Genomic DNA, 14,688 nt, shown 5'->3' with positions numbered 1-14,688 from the left:
CCCTAACCACTACATTGTACTGCAAATTGTCACTTGGCAATGCAGATTTCTTCATTCTTAAAATGGATACATGAATAATGCATACCTGCCCGGCTGAACAATGCACATCAAGGAGCTTTGTAAGGCAATTTCCGTATGTTAGGCATATAATCCAATCTCTGCTTGACTGCACCAAGAGGCCCGAACAACTCCAATCAGTACAGGTGTATGACCCACTTCAGCTCTTGTTATATACTCTTCTGAACTGCCTTCTGGGTCATGTATATTGCTCACTAATTTGATGTTAGGGACTGAGATGCCTTAGGGATTTAGGGACTGTGAAGGTAGAAATGGCAGTAAGGTGGACTTCATGCAGCTGCTGGGTTCCTGACATTGGTTACAAGTTACATCTCTCTTTAAATATAATGGGGTATGTTGCTGCTTACAGAAGCTTTGGAATGAATCCCTTTGAGAAGCAAAGCCTTCTTTTACAAAGCAGGTCATCATCTGATCATCATATTTTACTTTTTATAAAACAGGTGCCTGCCTAGGTAGAGTTGGGAATCTTGGAAACAGCCATTCATTCAAATTTACATTGATTCCGAAAATATTTCTGTAGCCCCTCCCATGTGCCGTGCCCTGTGCCAGGCATTGGAGACATGGAGGGGAATGGAGGAGATAGCGTTCTCATCTTCCAGGAACCCAGAATCTGGCAAGAGAAGCAGATGCTAAGCACACAGTCACACAAGTGATTCCATGCCAAACCAGCAGGAAGTGTGGGGAGTGACAAAGAGGGTGCTGGCAGGGGCAGGCCCTGCAGTCCCACTTCTGCACTGACACAGGCAAGGACCTCTTCCCTGCCTGCCACTGAGGCTGCCAGACCTTCAGAATTAGCTCCCAGGCAATCTCAGCTTTCTTTCCCGACCTTCCATTTTAGAAGAGAACCCAGCAATCCAAACCTGCATGGCCTCCAAAATGCACCCCGCCCCTAGGAAATGCCAACACACTCAGCACAGGCAGAGGCCCGTGCCTACCTTTCCCTCTCGCACCTGGGCTGTCCCTGCAGAATTCCTGGCAGGTCCTGGTGTTAGCAGCTAAGCAGGCTCACACGAGGCGCTCAGAATTCAGAACACTTGGCAGCAGGGAAGAGGATCATGGCCATTTGGAAAGGATTAGAGAGGAGTCACGCGGAGTGCGATTCGGAGTTTGCGTTTATCTCAACTGAAACTTTCCAGAAAGCTAGGACAACTGATTCCAATAAAAGCTTCCCCAAGTATTTTTGGAGGCATTGTGATGGTGCTGGGCCGTGTGGGTGGGGGTGGCTTTTCCTGGTTTGTGGAATTGCATTTCATTACTGATTAAACTTCCGTCAAATGTGTGAAGCAACCTCCAGTTTCTAAGGAATGTGTCCTGGGCAGGTGAAGAGAAAAGGCAGAACCACTGGACTGAGAGGTGGAATTGAGCAGGGCCTCTTTATGGCTAAGAGATGTGGCCAAGGCCAGGGCCAGATAGGAAATCTGAGTCAGTGGGAAAACTAGGACCAGAAGCCCTCCTAGTTCAGAACTGAACTTTTCCTACTGCTTTCTGAGGGTAACAAGGGCTGAGGCTTAGAATTGTCTAGTTTGGTTTCAGTCCAGGGCAGGGTCAGGATAAGGACCCAGCTGACTCAGAGAGCCATGGAAACAGCACTGCCAGGGAGGGGAGCTCCAGAATGAGCTGGCTGCCCTGCTGCACACCTGCCAGCCACTGAGAGAGCATTAAAGCAACGGCCCAGCAGAGGGGCTCATGCACAGCCAGCCCCTCCAGCTGTAGGAGTGGGGAGCCCGGCAGGGAGGCCCTGGGAGGTTCTGGAAACCTGGCCTGGGCCCAGCTTGCTCAGTTTTTATTTTTCGTTGTTAATTTCCAGCAGTCCAGGGTTTTCAGTTACTCATTCATTCCATCCACTCAACATATGTTGATTAATCACCTACTTTGTGCCAAGTATTATGCTCCATGATTGACAGAAATTACCTCTTTGCTGCACTTCAAAGTAGTCATTCAATGCATTGCTGCTGCCATCATGGTTATTATCATGTTATTAATTGTAACAGTGACAAGCACTACTAAGATGTAGCTTCTGAGGTGGAGAAAGAAGAAACTAAGTTTTCTGCATACCTACTATGTGCTGGGCCCTGGGCCAGCTTTAGACACATCTTAACCCACTGAACGGTGGCTTACTTCACAGATGGGGAAGCTGGCATAGAAACAAATGATTGTCACAGGTCTGAGGGCAGTAAGAGGGACTTCACAGTAGGTCCCTCTCTAGTGGCACCATTTGAGCTGGATCTTGAAGACTGATTTCACCTGGTAGAAAACAGGGAGGAAGGGAAGGGCATTCCAGGTGGAGAGTACAGCATATGTAACAGCCTAGAGGCTTAAAGTGCGAGGTAAGGGGGACAGAAGTTAAGGGTGGCTAGAGAAGAGAGTAGCACTGGCAGGTGCTTGGTGCAAGGTCTAGGCAGGGTCTGTTTCAGGACATGACCTTAGGCAGAGTCTCCCTCAAGCCAACCAGCCTTCAGGAGGCGAGTTCTGAGCTGGCCATGTCCCCAGGCTTTCCTTGCTGGTGTGCTTAAGGGAGGCCGTCCTGTTTTTTTGGTTTTCTGTCCCGCCTGTCCATGCCCACTGCAGCTGTTTCCAGTGCAAGGCTGAGGGTTCTCAGGTCTGGGCGGGAGCTCGGTCCTCTTCAACAAGTTCCCAGAGTTCTGGTGAGCTCTGTGGGAAGCACGTGCTCTACCCTCTTCGATCTGGTTGGCAGCCTCCTTCACAGAGAGGTACTAGGTGGCGAAGGATGGGAAGCAGGCAGCCCTCGCTTTAGTGTAGCCACTGACACTGCCAGAAGCACAGCACAGCCAAATCCCAGAGTCCCCAAACTGTGCTTCAGCTCTCGCTGATGTCTCCTCATCCTCCTCCTCCACCCACACAACCCTGCAGACCCCAGACTGGGCTATGGTTCTTCCCCCTCTGTGGAACTGCACAATTCAGAGACAGCAGAGATCTTGAGCAGTCAGGAGCCCTGGATCCTCTATTCTGCCATTGACTGACTTGCTGTGTGATGCCAAGAAAGTTGCTTAACCTCTCTGAGCCTGTCATCTGTGAAATGGGATATAATTTTCTTTGCTGTCCTAGGATTTGTGGGAGCTTACTGAGTAAACGCAGATAAAAACACAGTGAACTGGCAAACATGACATGTGGCAGGGAGGGGAGTCAATCAGGGAGACCAACAATGCCTCAGTTATCCCCCTCACTCCCCAGAACAAAGGCATTGGCTGCTGGCATGATGGAGAGTTTGGAAAGGGGAGATACTGGTGGGCTCTGCGGCCTCCCCTGGCCCCAGATCCTGTCCTGCTCCGGGAGGCTTCTGCCTGGGAAGGGGGTCCCGGTGCTTCCTCCACCCACCAGGGAGTCATGGTAGCTCCGGGGTGCAGGGAGCAGCAGGCTGGCACCCACACGTGGGACTATTTGCTGCAGTGCCTTCCTTCAGCGACCTTCACCCAGCAGCCATGACACTGGACCCACCTCAGAGAAGTGTGGCAGGACCTGGCCTCAGCCAGCATCTGGCTTCCCTGCTACTCTTCAACTCCATGACCTCCTCCTCAGCCTCAGCATTGCCAAGAGGCCTCAGCACACCTGGAAACAAGGAGGGTGGCCAGGAGTGTGGCTGCCCAGGGCTCTGCTCTGGGTGTGGGGGGCAGAGAAGCACTGGATGTCACTGGTCTAACTCACCACTCAATCATTCATTCAGTTATCCACCAATTATGTCCTTGACAATGATTAAAGAGCACTGCGCCTATGAGGGATGATTAAGATATTCTAGTTGAGGACCCAAAGAAAATGCATTTTCAAAAGTACCCTTCCAGGCCGGTTATTTAACAGCATAGGACACAACACACCCGAGAGGCAGTGACCAACCAGAGTGCAGCAGGTGCCACACAGCAGGGGGGCTGAGGCCCAGAGGACTGGACCATGCACAGGGTGGTGTGGCCGGGTGAGCTACAGGGAAGGAAATGTGTCTTGGCCTCCCCTCCTTCACACAGAGGCAGGGCAGGGCTCACCAACAGGGTTGCCGAGATCTGGGGAGCAGATGCTACTCAGGGTTACCAGGCACTGCACCCATGGGTTAGAGCCTTCAGTCTTTAAAGTAACCCCATGGGGTAGGAACCATCATGGTCTTCACTTTAGAGAGGAGGCAACTGAGGCAAGGAGAAGTATATCCACTCACCAAAAACACACAGTTTGAATACTTAAGAATTAGGACGTGAATCCAGGCAAGCAGGCTGGCTGCAGTGCTGGTTTGTTTAGAGTCGACACTAAACTATACTGGAAGGAAGGATATGAGCCAATAGTCTTCCCAGGTATAAGAACATCTGAGCTAAGAAGGGGCTCAAAGGACCTTTGGCATTCCCTTCTGTTAGTAAGGGAGAAACTGAGGCACTGAATGGTGATATGTCCTGCCTAAAGCCACGCAGCCAGTTAGTGGCAGAGCCAGGTCTAGACTCCTAGTGCCTGACTCACCGCTGTTCTCTCTACCCTAGCGACTCCAAGTGCATCAGCATAGGCATTGCCAGGAGCTCATGAGGAATGCAGACTGTCAGGTCCCACCCTAGACCTACTCAACAGAAACTACTTGGTAAGCAGATTCCCAGGTGGTTCCAGGCACCTTACAGTTTGAGAAGCACTGCTGCATGCTATCCTACCTTCCTGGTCTGTAACATCTGTTGCTGTTGAGTATAAAAACACTGTGAACATTGTAAAATCTGCAATTACAAGATTCTGGATGCTTCATCCTGAGGTCACCTTGGAATGAGATCCTCTGGGATCTGGAGGAAGCAGATGGAGGAGAAACCCCAGGGCTCAATTTTTCTAAGGGCCCAGGCACACCAGTTACCACTGACCTGCTAGTAAGCCAGGAAGTTAGCCCCATGTTGGGGGATGGCCAAGCGCAGGGAGGAGGCAGCACTCACAAGACAGAGTCCAGAGCATTCTCCACCATAGCCAGTGGCCACTTGGAGAGGGGACCTAGAGTCCCCTGGTTGGTGGCTAGGGAATGGCAGGGTTTGGGGTAGAACTTCCTGGGGCCAGAGTCTCATAGCAGTGGTGGCAGCCAAGAGTTGGCTTAGGGTGAGAGCCAAGGGGCTTCAGTACCCTTCTTCATTCTCTACCAGCACCTCCCCAACCTCCTGGAAAGTGCTGTGCTTCCTGCAGTTTCAAGCCCCTCCACCCCCTGTTCCTCACCAACTCTCCCCGTGTAGAAACTCTGCAGAGAGTATGACCGTGTCTCTTAAAAAAACTTTGGTGAGGATCAGAGGCTGGACTCTGCCCAAAGCACGCACCTTGGGCTCCACACACTTTCCGGATTGCTGGCTGGTGGCCCCATGCAGAGCCCCAGACCCCGGAAAGTCAGTGGAACTGGACGGAAAAAATGGAAGGGCCAGAAAACTTGGGGAGGACTCCAGAGCTGGGGGTGACACAGGAATAGACCAACGGCCTTTTGTTGTTTCCAAGATCCTCTGAATCTGAGGCAGCCAAACAAGGCAAGGGAGTGCTGCTCCAGGTGTCAGGGATGGGGACACTTACTGAACACTTACCCAAGGCTACCACCACCATCTCCAGATCAAGTAGGAGTTTTTACCCAAAGCCCCCTCACAAGTCACTCAGCCTGCCTTCTGTTCCTCAGATACCCACCCTTCTCTCCAGCTCCTCCCCTCTGTGCGTAGCGCAACACTCACCCCTTCTGGGAAGCCTTGGTGCCCTCTCAGAACTGTGCTGGATTCTCTACTTGTCTATGTGAGCAGTGTGTGTGTGTGTCTGTGTGTGCTGTTTGTGAGAATTATGTGTGTAAGAAAGGGTGTGGGAGAGTGAGAGAGATACACCTACCTTTGGCAATATTGATGTAACTCTTCTAGGGAGGATGAGAGCTCAAGCTCTCAGCGAATCCCCCTTTGACTTGCTGGGTAACTTGGGCAACCTCTCCTCCTCTCTGAGCCTTGTGTAAAATGAGGAACGAGGGTAAATTCACCCTCTTTGGGCTGGTCTTGGAGATGCTCTAGGGCTCCTCAGAGAAGACTTCAGGGAGCGGGCGGCAACTGAGGAAAGGCCCACTGGTCCGGACTCCGGCCCCCACCCCCAATTACAGCAGCTCTGCTCCTATTTGCTATAATGGGCGGATTGTTGGCTTTTGTTGACAAAATGGTCTACATGCCTGGGGAAAGTTATGAAGGATCTTTGTGGTGCTTCCAGCTAGAATACTCTAGGAGTGTACCTTTGCTCCATTCGGCACAATTCTGAGCTGTTCGACGCGGGGGCCCTTGGGCATAGTCAAGACTGAGTGGAAATATGTTCTCTCTCAGCTGGCTTGGCCCAGGAATAGCGGCAGACCATTCCTGGGAGTCCAGGGGAGAGCAGGGGGATCCAGGTACCTTTCTTGTCTCAGTTTTTGATGGCCTGGCAGTGCCCCCACCTGTTTTTTCTTCTTACCTTTCTCCACTCTCCCAGAACTTCCCAAAGGAAGCTGCTCTCATTAAAATAAGGGAGGTTGAAGATCCTAACGCCACAGCCTTGTTCGGGAGGCAGCTCACCTCCTGGAACTGAGTGCAGTCCTGGAGAAAACCAAGTGGATGTGCGGCCCCTTTCCATGGAGCAATTAGCTGGATAACTGTCCAGTCGCTCCTAGGCTTTGTAGAGGCATAGGCTCAGATACAAAGAGACCAGACAGTCTCTCGCTCCAAAGGGGCTGGCCACAAGCACCATGAAGACAGCAGTACCCACTGACTCAGCAATTTCACCAGCTGGAAGTCATCCCAAGGAGATATCACAGAAAGAAAAGGCCATCTTGCATAAAGATGATCACTGTGGCATTACTCAAAATAGCCCCAAACTGGGAAACACCCAGCTATCCAGCAATAGGGGTAGTGAATTACAGAACATCAACTAGATGGAATATTATGCACCCACTAAAATTAGACTACGTGAAAACAGAGAAACAACATCAGTAATAAAATGTTAATAAAACAGAAGCAGCTCAGTACACATCAGTTACTTTCCTTTCTTTTTCCTACAAAAGGCATGACAAGGAACTGCAGGGGAACGTGCAGACATGAAGAGTTGTGTTAGTGCAGTGGTATCATGAATGACTTGTTCTCTTATTCATATAATAAATAATTATTGTTTACTATGGGCTAGGTCTGATGCTGGGTGCTGAGGATGGAGCAGTGAATGGTAACACATTTCCTGCTCTCCACTCAGAGTTTCAAATTTAAGGAGGTATTTTCTTCCTAAATGTCCTTCAAAGCTGTCACAGCATCATCTTTCAATAAAAAATAGTTGATGAGACTGGGCATGGTGGCTGGTGGCTCCCGGCTGTAATCCCAGCACGCTGAAAGGCTGGGGTAGCAGGATTGCTTGAGCCAGGGAGTTTGACGTCAGCCTGGGCAATGTAGCGAGGCTCTGTCTCTTAAAAAAAAAAAAATTAGCCAGGTGTGGTGATGTGTGCCTGTGATCCCAGCTTCTTGGGAGGCTGCAGTGGAAAGATTGCTTGTGCCCAGGAGGTTGAGGCTATGGTAAGCTGTGTTTGCACCACTGTACTCCAGCCTGGGCAATGGAGTAAGACTGTGTCTCTTTAAAAAAAAAGTTGATGAGAGAAATACGCAAGGAAGGATGCGCCTCTCCTTCTGGATAATGTATTTCATTCCAGATATCAAAACTATCTCCAGCTGGATTACATACATGTTAGAAGAAAGTTGAATGTAAATGTGGTAGTGACATTTTGGGCTTATAATGTCTTAGTTTCCTTTGTAGCAAAAAGAGTTTTTAAAAAATCCCTGTTGAAAAAGAGGGAAAAAGTTAGGACTTGTTACTAATCTCGTGGCTGAATAATTAAGTGTGCCTAATTCTGAAAGTAGCAAGCTAAATTATGCAGTGCCAAAAGTGACAACTCTTATACCTACACCATCCCGTCTACAGCGGCATGATTTTAGCTTTATAGCTAAAAAACGCTGCCAGAAAACCTAATAAAAGGAAGCAAAAATATTTCTGTTTATATCAAGCTGCCATTTGAGAAAGATTTTAAAATATGTTCTTTCCTATGTGTAAATCTGACAGCAGATGCATAATTAAAACCCCAGTGGAGAGTTTCCATTTAATCTTTTCAAAGTTAACTGATAAACATCCTTTAGGATGTGAAGTGATGGGTTAATTCTGTTTGGATTGTTTGGAATATCTTTGAGCTGGAATACTGTCTTCAAGAATATTGTTTCGTGCTAAAAGAACACAAGACAGTATCTTTATCTTTAGGAGTTCATACAATCACAGGAAGTGCAGACAACATGCCAAAGGCCACACATGCATCTATGATGAGTGATGCTTGTCTTAGATGTTTGTTAATTGGCGGAATGAATAAATGGATACATTCACATTAAAACAAACTTGATTTCAACCCCTAGGGAATATGTCATATAGCATAAATTGGAGAAATAATAATTACCCAGGATTTCAGTTCAGTGTAAGCAATTGGTATGAATAATTTAGACTACAAAGTAGATTTTTATTTCGCTTGAGCTATTCAGATTAACTTTCTACACAGCCTGAACGGCTGCTGAATAATCACAGGCAAAATTTTCCACTGGTACCGCACTGTGTAGACACACGTGTATCTACACGATTGCAAACTGCCCAGCTGTGGATACGGGGCCCTGTTCAAACCAAATATCAGGACAAACATTCTACTTCATTGTGGTGTTCCATGTAACCTTGAGTACACACAGCCATACCTGAACCTTTCATTACGTCTTCCACCAGGTGAAAGCCCATTCCTGCCCCTTCTTCCCCTCCTCTATACACATGTGCTCTCAAGAGTGTGTGTGTGCACGTGTGTACACACACACGTGCACACACACATACACACACTGGTGCAAAAAAGGGCAGAAAGCAAGTGACTTCTGTCCTTAGACCACAGTTTGCCAGAAGTTCTCCTACTTGCTAGTACCCCATCTCTGCCCTTTAGGCTGGCTTTTGCCTGTCTAGCTAACTAAGACCTGCCAGATGCTTCTAACTTGTCTGGCCTGTAAATCTGTCTTGTCCTTCAAGTTTTCTCTGGACTTAATCAGTTGATGACGTGACCAATAGACCAGCAGACCAGTCCCTGCCCTGGTTACACACACATACACTCTCTCTCACACTCAGACAGACAGACATTATTAAATATTGCAATCTGAAACAAGAACGTTCCCACCAATTATATGCATGAAATTGGTGGATATTGCACAACTTGGTTTCTGGACCTAGCTGAACCCCTCATTAACTGTGTGACCACTGACAAGTCCCCTAACCCTGTGCCACATGAGATTGGACCAAAAAGGTCCCCTTCTTGTTCTAATCATCTTCAGTGAGGATGGCCAAGATATGTTGCTCATAAATGCTGTGATCCAGCTGCCCATGTTGGAATATGTCTTAATCTCTGCCATGCAGAGTAAGCTTTAACCTTTCAAAATACAGCCTGATACATACAATCATGTTACGGAATGAATGGAAGGAAAGATTTCCAATACTAAAGTCTAGATGAATCATATATCTGGGTCTACACAACACACACACACATACATATGTCCTTTTGATTAGGCAGTATAAATAGCTGAATCAAATCATTTTGTTCCCCTGAATTCCACAGCACTGTATGAACCATATACACTGTGATACTCACTCATCAAATAAAACTGAGTATGTGCTAATTTTCCTCTTCATTGGATAAAGAGTCAGATAAAGAATCCTGACTGCCCATTTTTTGTGGACTGAGCTTTTGCTCCCTGATCTGTTGAACCCATACAAGCATCAATAATAATAATAATTGTCTTTGAAGATTCAGGCCATTTAAGAGAAAGGAACTATGTAAGCAGAAGAGAAACTGACCTGTGGAGATCTTTACTTAAACCTCATCCAAATGCATTTTGCAAAGAGAAAGCTGAAATGCCAATTATGCTACTTGGGGATTCAGCAGAATTTATCTGACTGATGGAAGTGACCAATTTGAACCACTGACCCCAGAATATCCCAGCAGGGGCAATAATCAGCAGAGACCCTGCTACTTTTGTGGCTGTCTTGGCATCCTCACAGAGGGCTGGTTCAACCCTGAGCTGTACACAGGCTGGTTTAAATGTTTCCCCGCAGATTTTGGAAGCAACGTGCTGGGTCACTCGTAATATAACCACATGCTTCAGTGTAGCCCTCCTACATTGCTTGCCTACATCTGAAAACACGAATCAAGAAAGAGAATATAGCTCCTTTCCACTTGACTAAAGAACAGTCAATCCTGCCAGTAGACTAAAGGCTGGGGCATGGAACAATTTCCCAACACACTGACTTGATTTTGTGTAAATTGCTGAAAGAGAAGCTTTAGAAGCTGTGGCTGGGCTCAGAATCAGTGCCTCCAAAGGAGCACCGAATGACAGATTGATGGAGCTCATCAGAGAGGCACAGAGACCACAGGCCATTGGAATGGGGCCTTATTTGGATGGACTCATGGCCCAAAAAGGAAAGGGACACTGCCAACAGCTTCCCCTTTAGCCTGTGGGTTCCATTAGGAAGCCAGAACATGTCACTGGGAAAAAGTGCTATGACCACCCAATATGTGCACAGGTGCCTCTAGGTGGAAGAAAGGGAAAGGGCGTGTTTACAAGAAGAAGAGCACAAGTCAACAATGAGCTATGGATGCATGATGTCATCCTCTAGGACTAAGCATCCTTAGTACTTTTAAAGCACTTAAAAAAAAACTCTAGTTGCTATAGCAACTTGATGCAGCTCTTAAAAGGGGATTTTTTTTGAGGGGGTCATTTTATATCTTCTATCACCATAACAACATGATATAGCTTTTTAAAGGGTATTTTTATCCAATTTGTGTGTGCCTTGGACTTGGGCCATATTTGCCTTTTCTATTTAAAATAATCAGATCAAGCATGACACATGAAAAATCATTGAAGGCAAGGAAGTGCTTTCATAGACTATACATATACACTTAGAGAGACATCTCTAGCTGCTCATATGCTGCACATGGAGGCAGCCTCTCTCCCTGCCTCCAACCAGCCATCTGCTGTGGCTTATCCTGGGCAGTTACAGTCCATGCCTCTGTATCTGAACTGGCATACCAAACCACTCCAGAAGGTGTGTCTATGAAATCCCTCACTTCTCAAGCCCAGCAAATCCAGCCCCCTCCTCCAAAACTGCACAGGAGAGAGTGCCTTAGGGTGACTAGAGGTGTGACCAGCCAAGTGCCTTCTTCCATCCTGGGATTCAAAGCAGGAGTTGGGGGACACACACAGCCTTGTCAAGGTGATAAGCATGCATTTCTGCTGCACTCTATACAGGTGAGTAACCGAGGGTGGGGGCTTTGTTTCACATGACACCCAGGGCCCAGGGAAAGTGGGGGATGGGAAAAGTGAGTGAGAGGAGAGGAAGAAAGAGGAATGAAGGGGTGGATGGAGAGCAGGGGTGGCTCCAGAATTTCTCCACAGGAGCTCAGAGGCAGCAATCTGGCCACAGAGAGAGGGGTGGGGGCCTGAAGGACTATTGACACAGCATTCTTCATAAGGTTGAGAAAACGTGAACTGTTTATATCCAAAAAAAGAGAGAAGAGATGATGGAAAGAATAGGGGAACTATCCCTGCTCCCAGCTACCCCTTGGTACCACTAATGGTTGGAAAAAGTGGCAAGGGAACAAAAAAAAGGTCAAGAAATTGGAGAAGGGGCTGGGAGCTGGGGGAGAACACAAGGAAGGGAGGCAGAACAACAGCAGCTGAAGTCCTGGCCTCAGGCTAACGGGCTTTACTTTGGGGGGCGGTATAGACTGTAGGAGAAGCAAGTGGGAAGGAGATCTAGGGAAAGTGATTCTGGGGCAAGTGGTCACCCTCTCCAGGGTAAAGGAGTTAGAGGCCACTGAGGGAGAAAACAGGGTAAAAGAAGAAAGCGGGGGAGACTATGAAAAGAAATAAAAGCGCTGAGGGTGGAGGGAGAAGGGGCTTTTGAGATCATCCTGGAGAGGAAACTGAGGCCTGGGGGTTGTGGGTGGAAAACAGGAAGGAACCGGTAGCCCTTGGCACGTATTCTTAGAGGAGAAAACGGAGGCTCACAAAGGTCAGGTCACAGAGCCAGCCAGTGTTGGAGCACAGGCGGCCCGGGGTGAGCGCCAGAGGTGGGCTTTCTTCCCTCACTGAAAGCCGGGAGGGAGAGAGAGAGAGAGAGAACCGGGGCCGGCGGAGAGGAGGGCGAGACGAAAGTAAGCAAAGGGACATTAGAAGGGAAGGGAGAGCCGAGGGACGCGGACCGAGCGGCCGAGCAGTGGAAAGGGCGGCAGGTGAAAGGCACAGAGAGGAAAGATGCGCGGGGGACGCGCCGCTCACCTATGGTTGACACCACGGTGCCCACGAAGTAGAAGGCGCCGGGGAAGTCCCAGCGCGGGCGCAGCGCGTCGGCGCGGACGCCGGCGGCCAGCGCGGCCTCGTAGTGCCGGAGGAAGGCGCGCAGCTCTGGCTCGGCCACGCCGTGCGCAGCGCTGAAGTTGCGCAGCGTGGCGCCCCAGCGCGCCCGCGCCTCCGCCTCGCCGGGGCTCTCGAGCGCCGAGAAGACTGTGGCACCCGCCACCAGGTAGAGGCCGATGAGCGCCGCCAGCAGCACGAAGCGGCCGGTGTCCTCGTTGAGGTGCGAACGGCGGCAGCAGCAGCAGCAGCAGGAGGGGCGCGGCAGGCGGCGGCGGCTACGGCGGGGCGGGGGCCGGGGGCTGCGGGAGGACATGGTCCGGAGCTCAGCCCCGGGGCCGGGGCGGCGCTCGGGGCCCGGGCCACGACATCCCCCCGGCGGGAGCAGGAGCGTGAGGATGGTGGCCAGGGGTCCGGGGCCGCCGCGGAGCCCCTCGCCGCCTTCGCAGAGCCCCTCGTCGCCTTCCCAGAGCCCGGACAGAGGGGCGCCTCCGCCTCCTCCCCGGCGCTCAGGCCACACGCGAGTCCCGTGGCCCAGCGGGTGCCCGGGCAGGGGCGCTCCTCTGCGCGCCCCGACGCCTCGCCGGCTCCCGCGGCTCCTTACCCGCCGCTCTCGGGCGCGGGGCTCCGCAGCTAGGCCCCTGCCGCCCGGTGGCCGGCGTCCGCGGGGCCCCGGGCCTCATACTCCTCTCCAGACAGGCCGCGGGCTGCGGGCGGGGTGGGCCGTGGATCCCGGGCGCCTAGGACCGGGACGCGGCAGCAAGGCGTGGAGAGAGCCCCCGGGGGCGTCCCATGAGGCGTTCGGGCTCGGCGCCTCCTAGGTGCGGGCTGTGCGGGCAGTCCTGCTCCCGCCCCCGGGGCTGAGCTGGCGGCGTCGGCTTCGGAGCCTCGGAACCGAGCCGAGTCCGGGGAAGCGCTCCTTTCTCAGCTCCAGCCGAAGAGCCGCCCGGCAGGGAGAGGCGGAGTCACTGGCGCCCGGGGCGGGGTGTTGGGGAGGGGTGAGTAGGGACAGGAGGGAGGGGGTGGAGAGTTGGGCTGCTGCGACGCCTCCCGGTGGCTCTGGCGGCACCAATGCGGGGCACCGGAGCAGGTGTCCGACTGCGGTGCGGGCTACCACTCCGCCGGGGAACCTCGTCTTGCTCCTCCCTGCGCTTCGCCTCTGGAATTTCTCCCTTATCTCATGCCGCGGTGAAACTTTGCTCAAGTTGGTGGTGCTCTGAGGTCTCCAGGGCTGGAGGCCGCGCGACGCGAATCGCCGACACTGGATTCTCGGGCGTTAGTCCGAAGTTGAAGTTCCCTTCGTTCACTCCTTTGCCCTGGATCGAACCGCAGCCCCAGGACGCAGAGGGTTGCACTGGAAACGGGGAATCGGGGAGAGGCGGTCGCTGGGCTCCGGGCGACCTGGGAACGAGGGCGTTTGCTCCCCCTCCCGACTGAGCGGGCGGCCGGCGTCAGCACCGCGGACAGCGCATCGGTGCCGCAGCGGCGGGCGGGCGCCGCTAGGGCTGCAGGGGTCCGAGGCGCGGGCAAGGCTGCTCACCCCGCTGCGCTGTGCACCCCAAACCCTCCCTGTTTTCCTTTCTACCTCCCGTGTGCACCCCCCTACCCGCCACCCGAGGCAGGTGCGGTCGCTGAAGCAGGCTGCTGACAGGGCGGGGACGCTGCGGAATAGAGACGGGGGAGGAGTCAAGCGCGGGTAGGGGGCCAAGGTGCCACCGGGAGAAAGAGCCCAGGCCCGGCGGACTGCCGGGCTCCTCGCGCCACCCCAGCTCACCGACCCCTCTAGCCCGGGGCGGGGAATAAGACCCTGGCTGCGGTAGAGAGTAGAGGAATAGAGGAGGTGTAGGGGAAGCTCACTAGCAGCTCCCCTGAGGCCGGCGCGGGGAACTGAGTGCTATGGAACGCCCCTGGGAAATGGTCGCCCCCCTACGCCCCACCGCGGCAGGAAAAGACGACGGATGCCCCGCGCGGCTGCGGGTGCTCCTCTGCTGGACACAAGCCGGCTTTGCCGGGGCCACAAAAGTTCTGGCGAGGAACACCCTCAGTACAGGCGGAAAATCATCCTCTTCGGGCAGCCAGCTCCTTCCCTGTCCTCCCGCTTACTATGGACTGCGGGAAGCAAGACCCTGGTGATGATATGATGGCAGAAAATAAAAATAATAATGGTGACTGTACTTAGATATCCCAGGTGGGTGAGCGGTGGCAAAAAGCA

At 51.9% G+C, this 14,688-nt stretch overlaps 1 protein-coding gene across 1 annotated transcript in view; it reads right to left on the bottom strand.

Annotated features, from left to right (window-relative positions):
- The window catches only part of KCNK12 (potassium two pore domain channel subfamily K member 12), a 55,214-nt gene extending 41,076 nt beyond the window's left edge, over positions 1 to 14,138 (bottom strand). Inside the window, exon 1 of the mRNA XM_034953077.4 lies at positions 12,402 to 14,138. Within this exon, the coding sequence (XP_034808968.1) occupies positions 12,402 to 12,792 (391 nt within the window). The 5' untranslated portion in view covers positions 12,793 to 14,138. The remainder of the gene's footprint in view (positions 1 to 12,401) is intronic.
- Positions 14,139 to 14,688: the final 550 nt, after the last annotated feature.

The sequence above is a fragment of the Pan paniscus genome, chromosome 12, assembly GCF_029289425.2.
Source record: "Pan paniscus chromosome 12, NHGRI_mPanPan1-v2.0_pri, whole genome shotgun sequence".
Lineage (NCBI taxonomy): Eukaryota > Metazoa > Chordata > Mammalia > Primates > Hominidae > Pan > Pan paniscus.
The sequence above is the reverse complement of the archived record's forward strand: the minus strand, read 5'-3'. Positions and strand labels throughout refer to the sequence as shown.